At 46.9% G+C, this 17446-nt stretch overlaps 1 protein-coding gene across 1 annotated transcript; it reads left to right on the top strand.

The window, feature by feature from the left end:
- Positions 1 to 689: 689 nt before the first annotated feature.
- On the top strand, positions 690 to 16982 carry c3h21orf91 (chromosome 3 C21orf91 homolog). Its single transcript, XM_036524894.1, has 5 exons — positions 690 to 807; positions 4367 to 4500; positions 13559 to 14095; positions 14914 to 14976; positions 15413 to 16982. Exons 2-5 carry the CDS (start codon positions 4374 to 4376, stop codon positions 15577 to 15579), a joined length of 894 nt encoding a protein of 297 aa, XP_036380787.1. The 5' UTR covers positions 690 to 807; positions 4367 to 4373; the 3' UTR covers positions 15580 to 16982.
- Positions 16983 to 17446: the final 464 nt, after the last annotated feature.

The raw sequence follows: 17446 nt of genomic DNA, 5'->3' as shown, positions 1-17446 counted from the left end.
CATCACAGTCAGTTTCACTTGGCAAATGCTCTTCCTTTGTTACTAAATAACTTATTCTTCCCGAGGAAAATTACATCGTGAGACTTTGTGCTCAAGGAGAACAGTCGGGAAAACCCCTCAAGTTTTCTATGTAATATTGCTTATCTAACAACGCCATTGTTTATACAGCTGGCTAGCGTTTGATTGAATCGACTAAAACCGTTTTAAAGGCACATAACTTGTGTACCTAAATGGTTTTCCAGTAACTATTGAAGATTAATAGATAGATGGCAGACAGACCTATGCCTAAACCCTACAGATTATAGAAGTGCATATTTTCTATTCGTTAACAAACGTGACTTCATCGATGTATTCCACTGCTGTATTTTTCTTCTGTGTACACCGTTCCCATTACGTGCGTAAGAGAAGTGAAAATACAATGTCCAATATCCAATGGGGTAATAAGCAATGATCTATATGATTAAAACACTAACATAAAACATTATCTGTGGCTAAAGGACGGTGTACTTTATAATTAGCCATTATATGGTGTTTGTTACAGGAAATGTGCACTTTAAAGTATCTGTCTAATAGTGAAAATACACGATTAAAGTGGTTTCCCCCCTTCTGTGACACGTTGGTTCGTTCCAAAATAGGGATTTTTTTTCCACCCCCAGTGTGTACACTGCTTTGTAACGTTGCGCCAAAGAAGTACCGCGACTCCAGAACGTGGTGTGGGGACGAGTACCTTTAGATAGCTAACTGACTAGGTATTTTTATCACGTTTGGTTAAGCGTTGTCAGTAGGCTGAATTGCCGTGGGGATAAGGTAAGTCTTACGTCGGCAGTTTGTCTTAATGGTTGGTGTCTGTATAGCTTTAACTTGGACGAAACGGTAGATGGCTTGCTAAATAATGAAACAATTTGGGAAACTATGTTGACCCCTTTGGGCTAAATAGCTAACGGTCTTTAGCTGTTTGCTAGCTGCCCTCCTAAACCAACCTTAGCCAACAATGGAGAGATATGGTGAACTTGCTTCACAGTTCTACAACTAGCGGTACATCTAGACTAGGTAATGTAAACTGTCTATGGGTGGAAATGGACTTTCCCTAGTGAGTATCGTTGGGTGGTTATTTTGGTAACTATTTAGCTACTCTCAGTTTTAAAGATCTGGTTTATTAGCCTTGACCAGCTAGGAAGCACCCATGCCATATACAGATAACTTAGTTAACGTTATCTAACTTTAAATACAGAAGTTTCACGGTTGTTTACTAGCCAGCTACGTCCCATCTGCTTCTTAAAATCGCTGCAGTTAGATCGTCAGTGATGGCTTTGAGCAGTACTGGTTTGAAATTGGTTTTCGCTACCGTGAGACTACTTTAACACTGCGTTATGTATCAATAAGCTAACAGTTTGGCAATTCGTTGGGCTGGCTCCAGATGACCTGATATTTCAAAAACTGAAGCCGAGGGACAGTACGCTAACTAGATAGCTATTGTCGACTGTCTAGCGTTGTCGATAGCTAGCTAATACCGTTTCGTCGGAAGTTTAGGTTGCTAACACGAGCTAGCCAGCCACTACGCTTAAACAGTTGAGTAGACACTTTATTTGTGCTTTAGATTTAGTAGCCCTGTTGAAAAAATGTCTGCGTCGCTGTTAACTACAGTTGTGTTGTAATCCTAGCGAACACTTCAGGTATCAAAGATGTCTAGCTAGGTATCCAGCAACAGTGCAAGCGGGCTAACTGCATGTGTTATTTCAGAGCGAGTTTCAAAGAAATACTCGAGCAATTCCCTGTGAAACGGGACCGACTTTGGCATGAGATTTTCAGCTGACACACATTTGTCATGTCGCTGTTCGAACATAGCTGAAATGTCCTATTCATCTCGTAAAATGATTATTAAGATGTGGTAAGCTGAAGTACGCTTTTTTGCCCTTAACCGTAGCCGTCGTTTCAGATTCTTTAATTTGTGTCCTTCAGAATTGGCAGTCATACTCGTGGTGTCATTGAAGCGCTTACTGTGTCCATACATATTGTAGGCCTTTGAGGCTGGACGAAAGTTTACGACTATTAAACTTGAAGTTAGTTAAAATTATTTCTGTGTTTTGTTCTATGAGCATACAGAAGTTCCGAATGGAACCTGTTGTAGCTGTGGAGATATTGCCCATGATGATGGGGTAGGTTATTAAGGATATTCAACAAGTAGACTATGATAGCCAATGTGCTGTGGAAGTGTGACGTAGTCCAAGTGCACAACACATCTTCTCACTTCTCCCTGCTGCATTTGGCAAGAGTTGGTGCTTGGATATATGAATATTATCCATTCTCAAAATGTGAATATGATTGAGCTGGTTCAGTTGGATGGAGGAAGGTCAGTTTTGTTTGATTTGTTTTTGGAAAACTCCCAACTCACAGCCAAGCCACCATTTTTGATGAAATTCAGCTGTGACAAAAACCCCTGATGTCTTCACAAACTGGCTTTCCTAGGTCAGCAGTGGCCACCCGGGCAAATGGAGTGACCCTTTTCAGCTGTAGAAAGATGATTGGCTGGCGTGCTAACTCCCTTTCAGGTGTCATCATCAGTGGTGGCTTCAGAAAGGGTGTTGTCAGTTTAGCTTGAGCGCTTTATTCCCGACTGACTTTATCCCTGGGCTCTTCCCCTTTGCAGAGCCTCAGGCCCGATGTTGTCTGGAGCCATGAGGAGAAACGAGCTAATAATGTTTCTCTTCTCAGTACAGCTGTAGCCTCACACTCAGGCTGCAGAAAGGAGCCTCTGTCAGAGATCAGGCTTTTGCAAGGGATGCATCATACCCTGCTGTCCCCCGGAGTGGAATAATGTCAGTGTTGAGCTGCAGTCATGTGGGGGCTCTCATCAGTTACAAGATTCTCTTTTTACTGTTCAAATGTTAAATAGCGTGAATTAACTCATTGAAAGGAAGGTTTTTAACTTCGTCTTGTTTTCTGTGTGTGTGCTGCCAGGCTTCAGTAATACTGAGGGTAAGGTGATGTGACAAAACCTGCTTGCTAATGATACGAGATTGTAGTACATGTTTTGCATGGGCCTCTGTGCAAGATTATGTATTTCAGTAAAATTTATTGACATAAAAGTTACAAAATGTTTGGTAACGCCATGCAGTGATGAAGTAAATGATGCCCTTGGTGGCTGTTGCCAGTCAGTTCCATTATTTTGTTTGTTGCGTAATGTTAGGCTAGGATAATAAAACTTACTGGGAAGAATACTGACTTATCCCGCATGGATTCTGATGAAATAATTCACTTAGCAGTGACGTTCCAAAGGTGAAGAACCTTATGTAATTTTGGATAAGCAAGTAGATTTACTTGCAAGTACACAGGACACATGACCTTTTTCCCCACTTTTGAGGACTTGTGAAGAACCTTTCACAAGTAAGACACCCTCAGGCTGTACAAACAGCCTAGGCACCTCTCCTGCCCAGAGACTGACCTTTCTGCTTAATGCTGGGTAACAGATCCTAAAAAGTATTGCCTTTTTATGTACACAATATCTTGTTAATCTTATGGACCACTCAGCTCATAATGTTATATAAATAGTAGCACTTGCTTAAATTTGTTTTTAAAGGTTAAAGGTTAAAAAAGCACATTGTGGTTGGGGTGTATAAACCATGCAGCGCAACCTCTTTGTAACATGTATACATTACAGGAAAAAACTATCCACACAAGTATTGTGGAATTAACAACCACTTTCTTAATATTTGTAATGTTAATTAAGTGGTATGACTCAAGTAGCTGTCCTCTTACAAAGACTTCTGCCAATGTGTCAGGTTTTGGCCAGAGATATTTTAACAGTCAGCCACAGTAAATAAATTCTGAACTGAAAATACAGTCTTCCACATGTTCCCTGCTTTCAAAGGTGACCTGCCATGTTAATAAAGGAAAGGCTGAAAGACTACGCATGATTCATGGTACCACAGAGATGGAGACTGTTATGACAATAGGCAGATTAACATGCTTGTTTAGACAAGTGAGCGAAACAGGTCCTCTCCTGGATTTCAGATGTGTGTGCATTGGGTAAATCTACAGCTAAAGGCAGATTCAAGGACTGCCTTCAGGAAAAAAATAAGCATTCTCTCATAAGATGTGTGTGAACATAATATTATAAAAATACTTTTTTACGTGACTTTTTCTTCAAACATTCTTTGTTTAGTGTTGGGAAGTACACTTGTTTGAGAGAAATGTGAATCATACAAAGTGTTTGCTGTTCGAAAACACCGAAGGAGGTGCATGTTAATATCCTTAATGATATTTTATAAGGTAAACTAGCTCTTTAGCCTGCATTAGTTCTCCCAGTGGTTCTACAAGTGGTTCATGGCCTTTGCCTTCTTTCTTCTTTTTGTCTCCTTGTTCTCAGAGGCACCATGAATGAAGAAGAGGAGTTTGTGAACATTGACCTGAACGATGACAACATTTGCAGTGTCTGTAAACTGGAGACAGACACGGAGACCTTGTCTTTCTGCCACGTCTGTTTCGAGCTGAGCATTGAAGGTAAGACTCGAATCGAATGGTGGTTTGGTTTACGCATTCACACAGCCACGCACAGACAGTTTGGCACTATGTGTGTGTGTGTGTTTTTTTTTCTAATAAATGTTTTAAAACTTAATTTTTTTCCCAAGAAAACAGTCGGTTGCCATTGGGGTTACTGCAAGCAAGTGGTGCTTCACTCAATAACCATTTTTGTGTAAAGTTTTTCTTACTGTCAGCCAAAGTATTATTCCCAAACACCTGTCCTTTGGGAAGTCCACAGACTGGATGTGCAATATTAAAAAGCTTTGGAGCGTCTTCTGCTGTGTTTTTTTCAGTTTACTAGGAAAGCATCCCAGACAGATTTGCTCCATGTTTATGTACCGCTAACAGCTGCTGGTTTACATGTTATGGATGTGCCCTTCACATACATTCAGGTCAATCTGCTTGAATTTCAAAGGAATCTATAATGACCATGACTGCTTTGATGCTGCTGCTTTATGTGTGCATTTTGTTATCTAACTCACTGTTACACTGTTTTATTATTTTATTATAGTCTCAAATTGCAAGATGAAAAGTGAGTTTTTGCTTACAAAAAGAGAACTTCATCAAAGTGAATATGAGTCATTTACTTTAAATACTATGTGTTTTTTAGGTGCTACATATCAAGTAGAAGTCATCTGCAATGCTGAATGTATGATTGCCTATACACATACAAAATTTCCTGTTTCCTTTGGTGTGCGTGCGTACTGAATTTGAATATTAATGTGATTTGAGCAGATGCGTAAAGCCGAATTGCTCTGCGGCTCATGGAGGCAGAGGCATTGTATTGCATGGGTGTTGCAGGAAGTCCGCGGCATGAGACATGAGCCTCCAGCACCGCGGACTGCCCTTGATCCAGTCTGCCCTCGAGGCAGGCACTCCCTGATTAGAAGTCCAGGCAGGGGCTGGCTAAAGTGGCACCTCAGAGATTCCTTGGCAGTATGTTTTTAGCAAGGCTTGAAGTAGCGTAACCTTTGAGCCACTTTTTGGTTGTATTGATAGCTTTTGATCCGCTAGAGTTTTCTTTCCTTTTTCTTTCCATCTTTCCCTGCTCTACCTACCTGACTGAACTCATCAGTGGCACTTTTAATTAGCTGAGCACACCTGATTTAATCAAGAGCATGCACACTAATTTCAATCAGGTGTGTTTGGAGCAAGGATAGATGGAAGATACGCAGGACAGTGGGCTTCCAGGAGTAGGACCGAGAAACGCTGCGCTAGAGGGTTCCTGACACCATTGCAGGTATTGTAGCTTGGGGTTCTGGGTGTCTCAGGCTGATGGTCCAGGTGGGTCTGTTCTGTATAGCGAATTTTCGCCAGTCTGGCATGCTCAGTCCTCTATGTTAAGGCACCGGAGGGGTGAATAGGATATCATAAGCTAAGGAGATGAGCGTCTCTTTCGAATGGGGACTTGCCTTGTCCGGCGTCCTCCTGTTGCCGCCTGGGCAGGCCTGGTCAGTCGCTGGTCACTGGCTGCACCGTGCCCACTCCCTCTGCTGAGCTGAGGGCTGCAAGGCCAGACAGCCCCCCCCCCCCCCCCCCCCTCTCCCTTTTGTCATCCACGAGGACGGGGCTCTCTCCGCTCTCAGACTTGACACCGCACTCCAGCGGGCTGCGTTTGAAGTGCCGCTTTTCCGCCGTTAATTAATGACGGCCCGTTTGAACGGAAGCGGCGGCTCTTCGGGGATTAAATTAGAATCGCATTCGCATTTGTCTCACGTATGCGCTGTTAAACTGCCTCCCTTTTGAAGGAATGCGGCGCAGCATCCCTTTGTTAATGGTGCGCATTAGGGGAAGCTGTAGACCTCAAAGTGAATTCTAAGCAGCACAGCGCATGCCGTAAAGTCTGTGGTGACAGTGTATTATGGGCAGAAGCATGCCAAGGGACTTTACTGTGAATGTGGAATGAATGCATCTGGTGTTTTCCACTTGTTTTTTTTTTTGGCCTTGTTCTCACTTACTGGCCCCATTCAGGTGTACCTGGCCTCATGTTGTGCTGGCTCTGAGCTGTTCAGTGATTTTAGTTGTACAGCAGAGAAGCGCTAGCAAATTTAAAATTTCTGTGTGGAAGCTAACTTAAAAAATAATGAAACATGGAACCTGAGGGCAAAATGATTCTGTCTTCATTGATTACTGCTGCCATACTCAGATTCTACGTAACGCTTGTGAGGTTAATTTATTGTGTCACATAAAAAGCATTCAAGAGCAGTTTTTTTTCAATACTGAATTAATTAGAAGTAGGCTTAAATATGCTCATTAGAGGAAATCAGGCGCTTACATAAGCTGGAGTGTAGCCGTACGCTTCCATTCCCCAGCTGCACGTGAGTACGCACTGGCCCTGCTCGGAAATAAACAGCAGTGTTTAAGTGCATGTTTCTGTCTGAAAAGCAGGCAGCACACCTGCAGAACAGATCATCTAATCAGCACCTCTACTGAACGCAGCTATTACAGACCTCTTTGCATTCGTGAGCGGAGGGCAAAACGCTGTTCATTACAGTACAAACGGTAGCGCTCCAATTAATTTCCCTTGCCTCTCCTTCCGTTTTGCAGCTAATGTTTTCTGCAGAAGCGCAGGGGTTTCTTTTCTGCGCCCTTTCTTTCATGGGAAGAGTCAGCGAGAGAGCTGTGGCCACATTTCCGGCCCTGGCTGAGCTCGACCCAGGGTGTAAAGTAAACTCTACACAACCACAGCCACCTTGAGGCGCTGCCAAAGCCGGTCTAGTGTCAACACTGGACTTGTGATGCATTTCTAGTCCTCTCTCCCCTTCATGCCTGAATTCTGGGCAGGAGAGGAGAGTTACGCAACAGGGGGAATTGGATTCTTGTAGAAGCCGCGGCGATGGAGTCCGGGGCATGGGGGATGGGGTGAATCTCTGTGCAGTCAGCTGTGTCTCCTGGCCTGGCTCGGGGCTTTCCCATCCAGACAGCATCAGCATCGCACTTACGGTTCGAACAAAAGAATGTTCTCTGCCCGTCGGTTCTCAACGAGTCATGTGGAAGCAGAGTCCTCGCCGAGTGCATATTCCATATGAATGAATATTCATCGCTACGGCGTGCTGAGCAGCAGTGGATGCTTAAAAGAGAAGCCAGGAAAAAGAAAAAGTTTTAAAAAAAAAAAAAAAAAGCAAAAAGAAAACGAGGCTTCCTCTTTGGCCGTCTGTAGCTGCGGCCTGAAACGGTGCATGTCTGAACATGAGGATGATTCATGTCAGCGGCGTGCATCTTGCCGAATGAATACCGCAGCTCGCATTGTTACGGTTAGAGGGAGGGCCTGGCCTGCAGCCTCAGCAGAGCCCAGAGGCGTTCATTTCCCCTTAATGCCCACCCAGCCCCCCGGCCCGGTGGCTCGCTGAAGCGGTGTGTTCAGACCTGCATGTTTACTGCTCCACGCTCACACAGCAGCACCAGCCTCTCAGCGCTCTGACTACCACAGGTCCCGCCGATAACCTGTCCTGAAAGGGAGGGTGATACACTGGCGCGGATTGGGGCTTTTGTTTCTGCTGTTCTGAGGTAATTGAATTATTGACCGTCCAAAGGGCTGAAACACGGCAGCTGGCGGTGAGCTACAGCTGCTGTTTCGGAGGGCGTAATGAGGGCGAGCGGTAACGGTTTTTTGAGACCACAGGAAGTGCTCTACACGCTTCATGGGGCCTGTTTTCTCCTCTTCCTGGGTCTGCAGAAAGGTCTGCTGGAGACAGGGCAGCGTTTCGGCCCTCCTTAATTGTCGGTTGTTAGAAGAGCGGCAGCTATTTTTACACTGCAGCCTCAAGAATGGGTGTTTCCGCCGTCATTAAGCTTCCTGCGCCAGCTGCAGCGCGGGGACGTTGCTGGCTGGGCGCTTCGGAGAACTGAACTGTTGGTACTTGTGCTGTGGTTATGACAGCCCAGCAGCCCAGGTGCGCCGCTGGCTTTGCTGGGCGCTTGGAATGCCCAGGTCGAGCTGCACTCGACATCCTGTCCTTTCGCTCTGCGTCAGCCTCTTTTTAACAAACCGCAACTGCTGTCACGCTACTGACCAGAGCGGTGCTAAGACGAGTACCAGTGAAAGACCCCCTTGCTCAGGATATGACTAACATGGGGAGTCAGTCTTTCTCAGTAATGAAAGTCTTAACAGTTTGGCAGTCTTTCCCAGCGCCACCATGCAAGACATCATGGCGCTTCGCTGCTGGCATCCCACACAGTAATCTGCTGGCATTCTGGACAGCCACGCAAAGCCGTGACAGAAGTTTTGGGCGAGATAAGACATGCTAGACAAGGCTATTGGCCACGTGTGGTGCGTAAACCACGGCTCCCATAACGCTTCACTCCATTTGACAGCCCCTCTCAGGGTGGAACGTGACAGTGTTACAGCCAGCCTCGGGGGTGGAAACCAGCAGAACGTGAAGTCCGAAGCTAAACACGGGGAAAAAATGGGAGAGCACGCGTGTCCTTTCCCCATGAACTACCTGTGGGTTTCTCCTTGAAACCAGCAGTGCCCTTGTGCATTGGATCTTTGGGGAGCTGAGTGCTATTCTCACACTGCATCTCCTAGTTCCTGCTTTACCGCATGGGGCCAGAAGAATAACAACTTTAGTTAACAACTGGATCTCCTAACCCCCCCACCCCCCCCAAACACACACTCACTCCAAAAAAAAGGTCAGTATGAAGGCTCAGAAGGCAGCGTCGGCTCATCATTGGTTTAGACGTAATGCGACCAGACTCGCCGATGCTAGAAAGCGGTCAGCCGCTACCGGAATGGCAATATTCCGATTATGTAACGTCGATGGAATTTCTGCTGAGTTACTGATCCGGGACAGCGCGGCGAGAGAGAGAGAGAGAGCCCGGCAGCAAGGAGGCCGTGTTTTGGAGCACGCACCAGAAACAGGCGTAGCTATTCAGGCCCCTGCTTTGCCGGGCCTGCGCACATTGTGTTTGCTGTGGTGTGCGCATTGTTTGTGAACTCTTGACCCCGGGGATGGATGGGGCGCTGTGCGTTGGCCCTCACCTCACTGTGAAATGCCATAGCTCAGGGACAAGAATTTTAACAGGCGCGGAAAAAGGGGAAAGCTGACGTTGCTGTTGTCGAGATCGGAATGGCTTCTCCGTTCACTCTATGGCAGGCTCCACACATCCAGCATAAAAGTGGTTATGGCTGCTGTTAAATGCAGCCTGTGACAGAGTGCTGTCACTGCGGCTGAGTATGCGCTCTGATTGCCATCCCAACGAGCCTGGCTCTTTGGCGTTGCGTTCGATATGCAGGTTTGGTACCCCGTAGACCCAGGTTCGAGGCCGGGTGGGGTGACTGCTCTCGCCCTTCGCTACAAAGCCATTTGGAAAGAATTACTCCCATGACACGTATGGAATATTTCAATGTGTTAGAAGCTAACCTGAAAGTTGTTTGCAGCATGACCCTAAAAATAGGCAGCGAAGGTGCACATGTGAGAGTTCTGTGCACTCCCCGGGGTTCCTCTAGCAGGCATTGATCGGTGTCCAGTTACAGCAGTGAGAGGTGTATTTGGGCATGTCCCACAGCCCACGGTGTGACCCTGTGCCACTGTGCTCCCTGTTGTGGAAGGGACCGAATGTCTCTGGCTCGCAAGCGCAGCAGACACACACAAGCAGAGAGAGTAAACATGGCAAGGCCTTCAAAGCAAACGTCAAGGAAATGCTTAACGGTCTTGCGCAAGCAAGCTTCTCATGTTGCTCTGGTGCGCTTGTAATAGCATTATTGCATTAGTGTTCATTCCTGTGCATGTACAGACAGGGGAAAAAACAGCGACCAGTATCGGCTGCTGTTTTGACTGAAAGGAAAGTGGTTAATGGTAGAATGTCTAACAAGGTTAGATTGAGTAAATAAGGAAAAGAGAAATGGCATAGATCACATATGATAAGATAAAGGTTTCCATGACAGCAACCACTGGCCTTAAAGAGTAAAGCTCGTCTGTGTTCTACAAATAGAGATCAGGATTAGGGTGAATGATGGACATATTTATCTGACAGTACTTAGGTGTGTAAATGGGTGATTCTGGTAGTTAACAGTGTTGTAACTTTCAATTATAGAAAAAAGAGGAAAATTTAAAAATCATGACATGCGTGCTGTGAGAGGAAGCTATGGGAGCTGTGAGAGAAAGCTAAAAAAGCGTATGATCTCTGAACTTAAATACCTGTTTGTCACAAGCTTTGAGCGCTGGAATACCCTGAGCCGGTTGAAGCCATGACCTCACTCCTTATGGACAGAAAGGAGGTTGTACTGCGTGTGTGAGAGTGAGGGAGAGAGAGATGGAGTAACAGGCTAAGCTCGTTAGCCAGTGAAACGGTGCCGTGCATGCCTCAGTTGGCAGATGAGCTGGCGGCACTGCGCCGTGCTCTAGGGCTGGGCTGGGTTTGATTCCCCGTTCCGCGAGAGACCGTGTGAATCAGGGTTCACGCCTGATCGGCTTATGTCATCACGTCATCCCTGTCAGATGTGATGGCGGTCTGAGGTCCCTGGCGCAGGCCGGAGAGCGGGCGGCTCGGAGCTCCATTCACAGGGATCTGAGGCTTGTGTCAGCGGCAGCTCCAGTGCCATCCAAGCCCCATGTTAGACAAGTGGTATTTTTACCCAGAGACATTACACAACTAATCCTCGCCAGCGCTAGGCCAAGTACACCCTGCCTGTGTCAGCGGCCTGGCACAGCCTCAGAATCACTAAGAATAGAGCCACCTTGGAAGAGTATGGCCTAATTCCAGCTCGCGCGAGGGAGCCAATTTACAGGAATCAGTGCAAGGAATCCTGGGTTTGTCCACAGTAACCCACTGCCGTAACATTACTGAGAGCTGTTCTCTCGGCTGTCGGCTCAGTGGCTAGATTCCATCGCAATCAAATCAGAATCTTTGTCATTTAAGTGTAGCTATTAATACGCAGCAAAGAAGTGTAGACAAGTTGCTCTTTTATCCACCAGAATGTGATACGTATGTTGAGCCTGGCAATGTGCTTGAAGCTGGTTTGATTACAGAGCTAAATATATTGATAAAGCCGTGCGCTGTGGTACAGTCAATATTACAGTCACGATGGAGGCCCTGCCTAGCCCTGCCAGATGGTCTGTCAGATGGTTTTCTGGCATCCAAAGAAGTATTTGGGTGACGAGGGAGACAGTCAGCTGTTAGTGACAAGGTCACTGCTTGTGTCTTTTGCAGAAGTGAAGAGCTTTCGGTGCAGTGTTACGGAAAGCACGCTCACGCTGCTCCCAATTTTCTGTGGGTCTGCTGAAGGTCTTTGCTTCAATGTCTGTGAAATTGCTTTAAGACAAGTATGCTTTCCTGTCGTTGAGACTAACATATGTAAGGGAGTAGGCTTGTCAGCTGTTGCAGTTGCAAAACCTTTTTTCATTTTTTTTTGCTTTGTTCTTTCAAGTTGCCTGCTACTTGGTGTTTACAGACGGCTTTGATGATTGAGGAAGTTTTGCCTTCATGCTGTACTTCCTGTCTTTGAAAAGCTTATGGCTTCTGCTACTTCCTCACTGGTGCTAAGGTCAGAGCATTGCCTCATCAATAAATGAAGCCTTGTTTTGCTTCAGGGCTCTCTAGTATGGTCAGCAGCGTCTTAACGCGGGCGGTATGTTAGCTTCACCGACCTTCGCGGTGGTCGGTTTTCCCCCACCCTGCTGTGGAGTGGAGCAGCAACCAGATTGTTTTTCCTCTCTGCCTTTCATCTGCATGGTGTTAAGCAGTGATTAGGGGTCACCAAAGACACCTTGGCTGTCATTGGCCTAGTGGTAACATATGGTGGTGGTGCCTACTGCTCTCACCAGTTCAGACTTGTGCGTGTCTGCCTTTCTGCTCACAAGGCAATGTGCTTTCATTCATGCCTAATGGAAATGTGGGACAACTGTAAACAGACAGGCAGCTGTTTCGTTGCCCACCGTAGGTGCATACTCTCTTCCGCCCTGCTAATTTTTTCAGGATTATTTTGAACTTTCAGTTCAGCGCCTTATGAATTTTCCATGGAATTATTTTTTTGTTTTTATTTTTTGTTTTGTTTTTAGTAATGCGTAAAACAGGCATGGAAGAATGACTGCAATGCCAAGCAGAAACCACTCCCCTGTTCATTCCAGGTGATCCTTCCTGCTTCCTTTCCGAGGAAATCTGCAAGGCTCTGTGATGACCATCTAATCCGCATACTCTGTGTGAATTTATTGAGCAATCTTATTTCCGCTGTTGCTCAACGAGATTCTGATAAGACTTTAGCCTGCATGCCCACTCAGAAAAAACAACAAACGAGAGCTTTTTATTGTTGTTGTCGTCGTCAGAGTATGCCCTTTCGCCCAATGTTTAAAATTCAACCTGTTTTTGTTATAGGCTTTTTAAAATATTGTTGAATTTACATAAAAATAATGTGCATATGTGAAGTATGTCTACACTGATGATCCATTCAGTCAAATTGTTTAAAGTTTGTACAAGATGTGTTGAAACATGCTTTTCTGCTCAAAAGTGCAATGGGGTTGGCTGAAAGGTTGAAACCCTGTAGCGATCCGTCTTTTAATTAACAAGCTAAAAATCCTCCCATTTAATATTGAAGTTTAAGCTTTAGAATGTTCAGCGGTTTGTGAAAAAACAACAAGGGTGGCTTTGTCTCTCATAATTACCGAACAGTAAAAACCAAGTGGTCCGTGCACGGTGGTTCAGCCCGAGGGCTGCTGTCTGCTGAAAGGAGGGCGCAGACAGCCCCGCGCCCGTGCGGATGGCACTGCGGTGAGGTGCCCCAGCTGCACGCACGCACCCCCAGAGTAGATGCTGAAAAGTGTCCCAGGTATTTAAGTTTAAAGGCTGATAAATCTGCAGTCCGGTTTCTGCCGCTGGCTTTGCGGCTAATCCTCTTCATGTTAAGCAGCTTTTTCCCGGCCATCAAAACGCTTATCTGCCTGACATACTCTCCCAAATTTTTGGCCATTTGGATTTGGGGCATGTACTGTGTGATTTCTTTTTTTTTCTTTTCCTCAGCGTCTGTGACTGTAGCCTCCAGGTCCCTGTCAGAGGAATGAAAGGAAGGTTTCACGTGATTAATCCCTCCTCTCCTCCTCAGGTGTGGCCAGTTCCAGCCTGCTGCATTCGAAGTCGCTGCGGGGCCACAGGGACTGCTTCGAGAAGTACCACCTCATCGCCAACCAGAAGCTGTCCCGCGCCAAGGCGTCCCGGAGCGCCTACGAGGGCGTGAAGAACGCCCTGAGCCAGAAGATCAGCCGTATCGTGCAGTACGCCCAGAACAGGGAGGCGGCATCCGAGTCGGGCCGCCGGGGGGCCAGGCACCAGCTCCTGTGCTACAGCCAGCAGGGGGACCGCAAGCTGCTGCCCCAGTCGGACTCCCAGGTGCCCCGGTACACCCCCCGCTGGGCGGAGGGCGCGGCCGCCGGGCTCCCCGAGTGCGCCAAGGGCATGCTGGAGTGCGAGGCGGCGGAGGAGCTGGGGCTGGGCGTCCTGGCGGGCGGCGGGGGCTCCTCCTTCTGCCCCCGGGGCGGCCTGTGGGCCAGCGGGAAGCGGAGCGTCCACCGCGCACAGCCACAGGGCGTCAACGGAGCAGGCCTCCGACAGCACAGACACCAGGGCCACAGCAGAGAAGAGCGTGAGTTTGCCCGCCTTACTGCCGCTCGCCTCTCCCGCCACAGAATGGGTGGAACAGGGGAAAGGGACTGCGGGGGTGGGAGGGAGTCTTCTTTATGCTCCTTGTCTTTATAGGCATCCAGTAACATGATACACTTCACACAGGCTGGCCACAGCACTGTGTACGCATGTCTGCGTGTGTCCACCCATCCTCTCACAAGGCAGGGATATCTGGGAGGCTAGATTAGGAAGGGGCCTGTGTGCGCTGGAGCACTGTACGCAGTGGGTCCCCTGTCTCCTCTCTGTGATCTCTCTGGCTAACACGCGCGGACACAGTCCTGTCCATCCTCCACGCTGCGGTGTGACCGACAGGGCCGTGACGCGTGGGCCCTGTGCTCCCAGCATTCCTAGCCTCCCCCCCAACTCCTCCACAGCGTGTCTTTCACTGCGAACAAAAGCTTTCTCCTGCTGCTGCTGACTCACACGGTGACCTTGGGTGCAGCTCGTCGCAGCACCAAGGCCGAGCGCAGGGCAACAAAAGAACGCACTTAAACAAAAAAATGACAACTTTCACGGAGCACTCAGAAGGAATTTTTACTGACAGTTTTGTACGGCTTCCCGGCAAATGCCACTGGCTGTCACAAAATGAGCGCGTTGCTATGCAGGATGTTTTAAGAAAGAAGAGGTGTTTCAGTTGGAGCGAGTGGGCGGCTTAACAGCTCCTGCACGTGTCACATACAAGAGTGTAACTGGGAGCAAGAGTCCAGGTGTTGTGTACTTTTTTTAGCTTTCATGTGTTGTGACCATGCTCTTTTTTTTTTTTTTTCTTGTGACCAACAGTGGCTACAATGAGCATGGAGGAGCTTCACCAACTGAACGAGAAACTGCTTCTCCAGATTCAAAGTAAGGGGCTCTTTTTACTCTGAGCTTGAGTGCAGAGCATCATAAGGAGATGAACAGATGTGGGTTGATGGCCTACACAGTGTGTCCTGTTGCCTTTGAACTGGCTTGTGTGCTGTGTGCTTACAGGAGATGCTATCGCTTGTGCGAGTGAACTGTCTCTGATCACCTTTGGAGTTTTGCCCCGCTGTGTTTTCTTGCTTATGTGTCTTTACTGATATCTGATTGTCAATAATTAATGGACCTGTGTGTGCGTGTGTGCGTGTGTGCGTGTGTGCGTGTGTGCGTGTGTGCGTGTGTGTGTGTGTGTGCGCGCGCGTGCGTGCCTCTGTGCCATTGATTGGCCATTATCTTTGCTGGACTGCTAGCTGGTTTGTCTGCATGCTGTTCCTCATCGCCAGTGTTTCTGATCCAGTGTTTGTGTGCTGTGCTCCTGCAGAGGTGTTCGAGGAGTTGACCGTGGCCGTTCAGGAGAAGGACTCCCTGACCTCGGAGCTCCACGTCCGCCACATCGCCATCGAGCAGCTCTTCAAGAACTGCGCCAAGCTGCCCTGGCTGCAGATCGGCAGGGCGGGGGTCAAGGCCAGCAACGCGCCAGTCGAGTGAGGGCGACTGAGGAGCTGACTCGGACCAAACTACCCCTTAGCTCAGCAGGCTTACGGTCTCCTCCAGGCCTGGTTTTTGCCCCCACACCCCCCCCTCCCCAGAATTAGGCCGATGACACACTGCCTAGGCTGGTATGGACCTCCCACCTGGCTGTCACACAGCCCTTTCTTGCTGAAATGTGAGTGCTGAGGCCATGTGACCACATGAAGAGGGTCTTTTTTTGTATTGCACACACACAAGTACAAGTGGTTCATGATATATGACCTGGTCTTGCGAGGGGCTTGAGAAGGGCCAAACCTCGCTTGCCGTGCTTGAAGGAGTTTGTGGCAGAGGGACAAAGAGTAGACCAGGGTCCTCCGAGGCGATGGACTCCGAATGGATCTGAAGCTGGACGCGAGCAGTGTTTTTGGGGCCCTCACTGAGGTCGCCTTTCTTCTATGCAGAACTGCAGCTACGAGGGTCAGTCCCACAGTGTTCTTTGTGTGTCCACATGTTTTTAATGTTTTTATTTTTTTTTTTAACATAACCACTTTTAAAACCCTACACCAAAATAGCAGACATTTGAACTGCGTGTATGATGGTAAAGATCACATCAGCATAAGTAAGGTGGTTTTGGTCATGATTTCCGTTGTTTTTACATTGTTTTCTGCAATGTTTTTAGCCTTGTTTTGTGTTTTTTTTTTTTTTCCCCCACCCTAGTTTTTGTTTTCACTATTTATTTTCCTGCAATAGCAGTGCTGGTCAGGTGCTGTGGTTGAGGCCTTTTGGTGCCTATTCTGTTGACCTGTCCAATGTTTGTGTCTTTAACAAAAAACAAACAAAAAAAGGCCGAGCGGTGTTTAGACAAGGCACGGCCCTAACCAGTGGCCACCGTATTTCTCCTCTGGACTGGATCTGCAGTGCACGCTGGGATGGTGCTGTGTGTGCAGTTGCCTTATTATCTCAAGGCTGGGTGACTGGTTCTCTCGTTGCTGTGGTAACTGCCCCAGAGTGGAGTGGTTTAATCAGCACAGTGGAACTTCTTAATTAGAGCGGAGGGAGCAGTGTTAAATTACACAGAGCTTTTTCATCCCTTTTAGCAGGTGAAATCCTAGTGCAAGCAGACAGTTTACGTGCTGTGTTTGGCAGGTATTTAATTTCTCTCCATGTGATGTTTCTCATGAGTGACTGTGGAAGTCTATGATTTTGCTGTGGGGTTTAGGCATACATTATGTAGAAATAGAGCATACTATATTGGCTTAAGCTTACAAATGGCATCAGTGGAAGAATTTTGGGTGGATGGAAGATTATGTATTATTTGGCGAGTGTAGTTTAGGGTTTTTATTTTATCCTTATTTTAATTCCTTTGAGGTGTTTGATTTTGTCATTTTACACTGCTGCTGTGTGGTTCAGCTTAGTTGGTGGGGGTGGAGCATCTTTAAATGTTCAGAATTTTAATTTGGTTTAATTTTTAGAGTATTTTAAATTTTTATTTCAGATATTTGTATGGCAATTTAGTAGAAATGTCTTGCCATAAATACTCTTCACAATAACCATGTCAACTTTGGTTCATGCATTTCACCTCTAGTAATAATTAATGGTTAGCAGTGTGTGTGCTTTCAGATCCAAGCACAATTTAGGCTTACAGATACTAGTAAATGAAGACTATGAACATCCTCTAAATTTTTGCTTTCAGAGAATTGACAGTATTTATATTGGTTTTTGCCTGATGGTATGACCCATATTGAACATGTAAAATGTCACCAAATGTACAGTAAGTATTTGACAGAAACTGTATGCACTACAATTTAGTGGTACCATTAAGTATTACCAGTGATAGTAGAAGACATGACCATTTTGGACTGTCTTTACAACATATTTTGTTTCC

The sequence above is a fragment of the Megalops cyprinoides genome, chromosome 3 (genome assembly GCF_013368585.1).
Source record: "Megalops cyprinoides isolate fMegCyp1 chromosome 3, fMegCyp1.pri, whole genome shotgun sequence".
Taxonomy (NCBI): Eukaryota; Metazoa; Chordata; class Actinopteri; order Elopiformes; family Megalopidae; genus Megalops; species Megalops cyprinoides.
The sequence above is the reverse complement of the archived record's forward strand: the minus strand, read 5'-3'. Positions and strand labels throughout refer to the sequence as shown.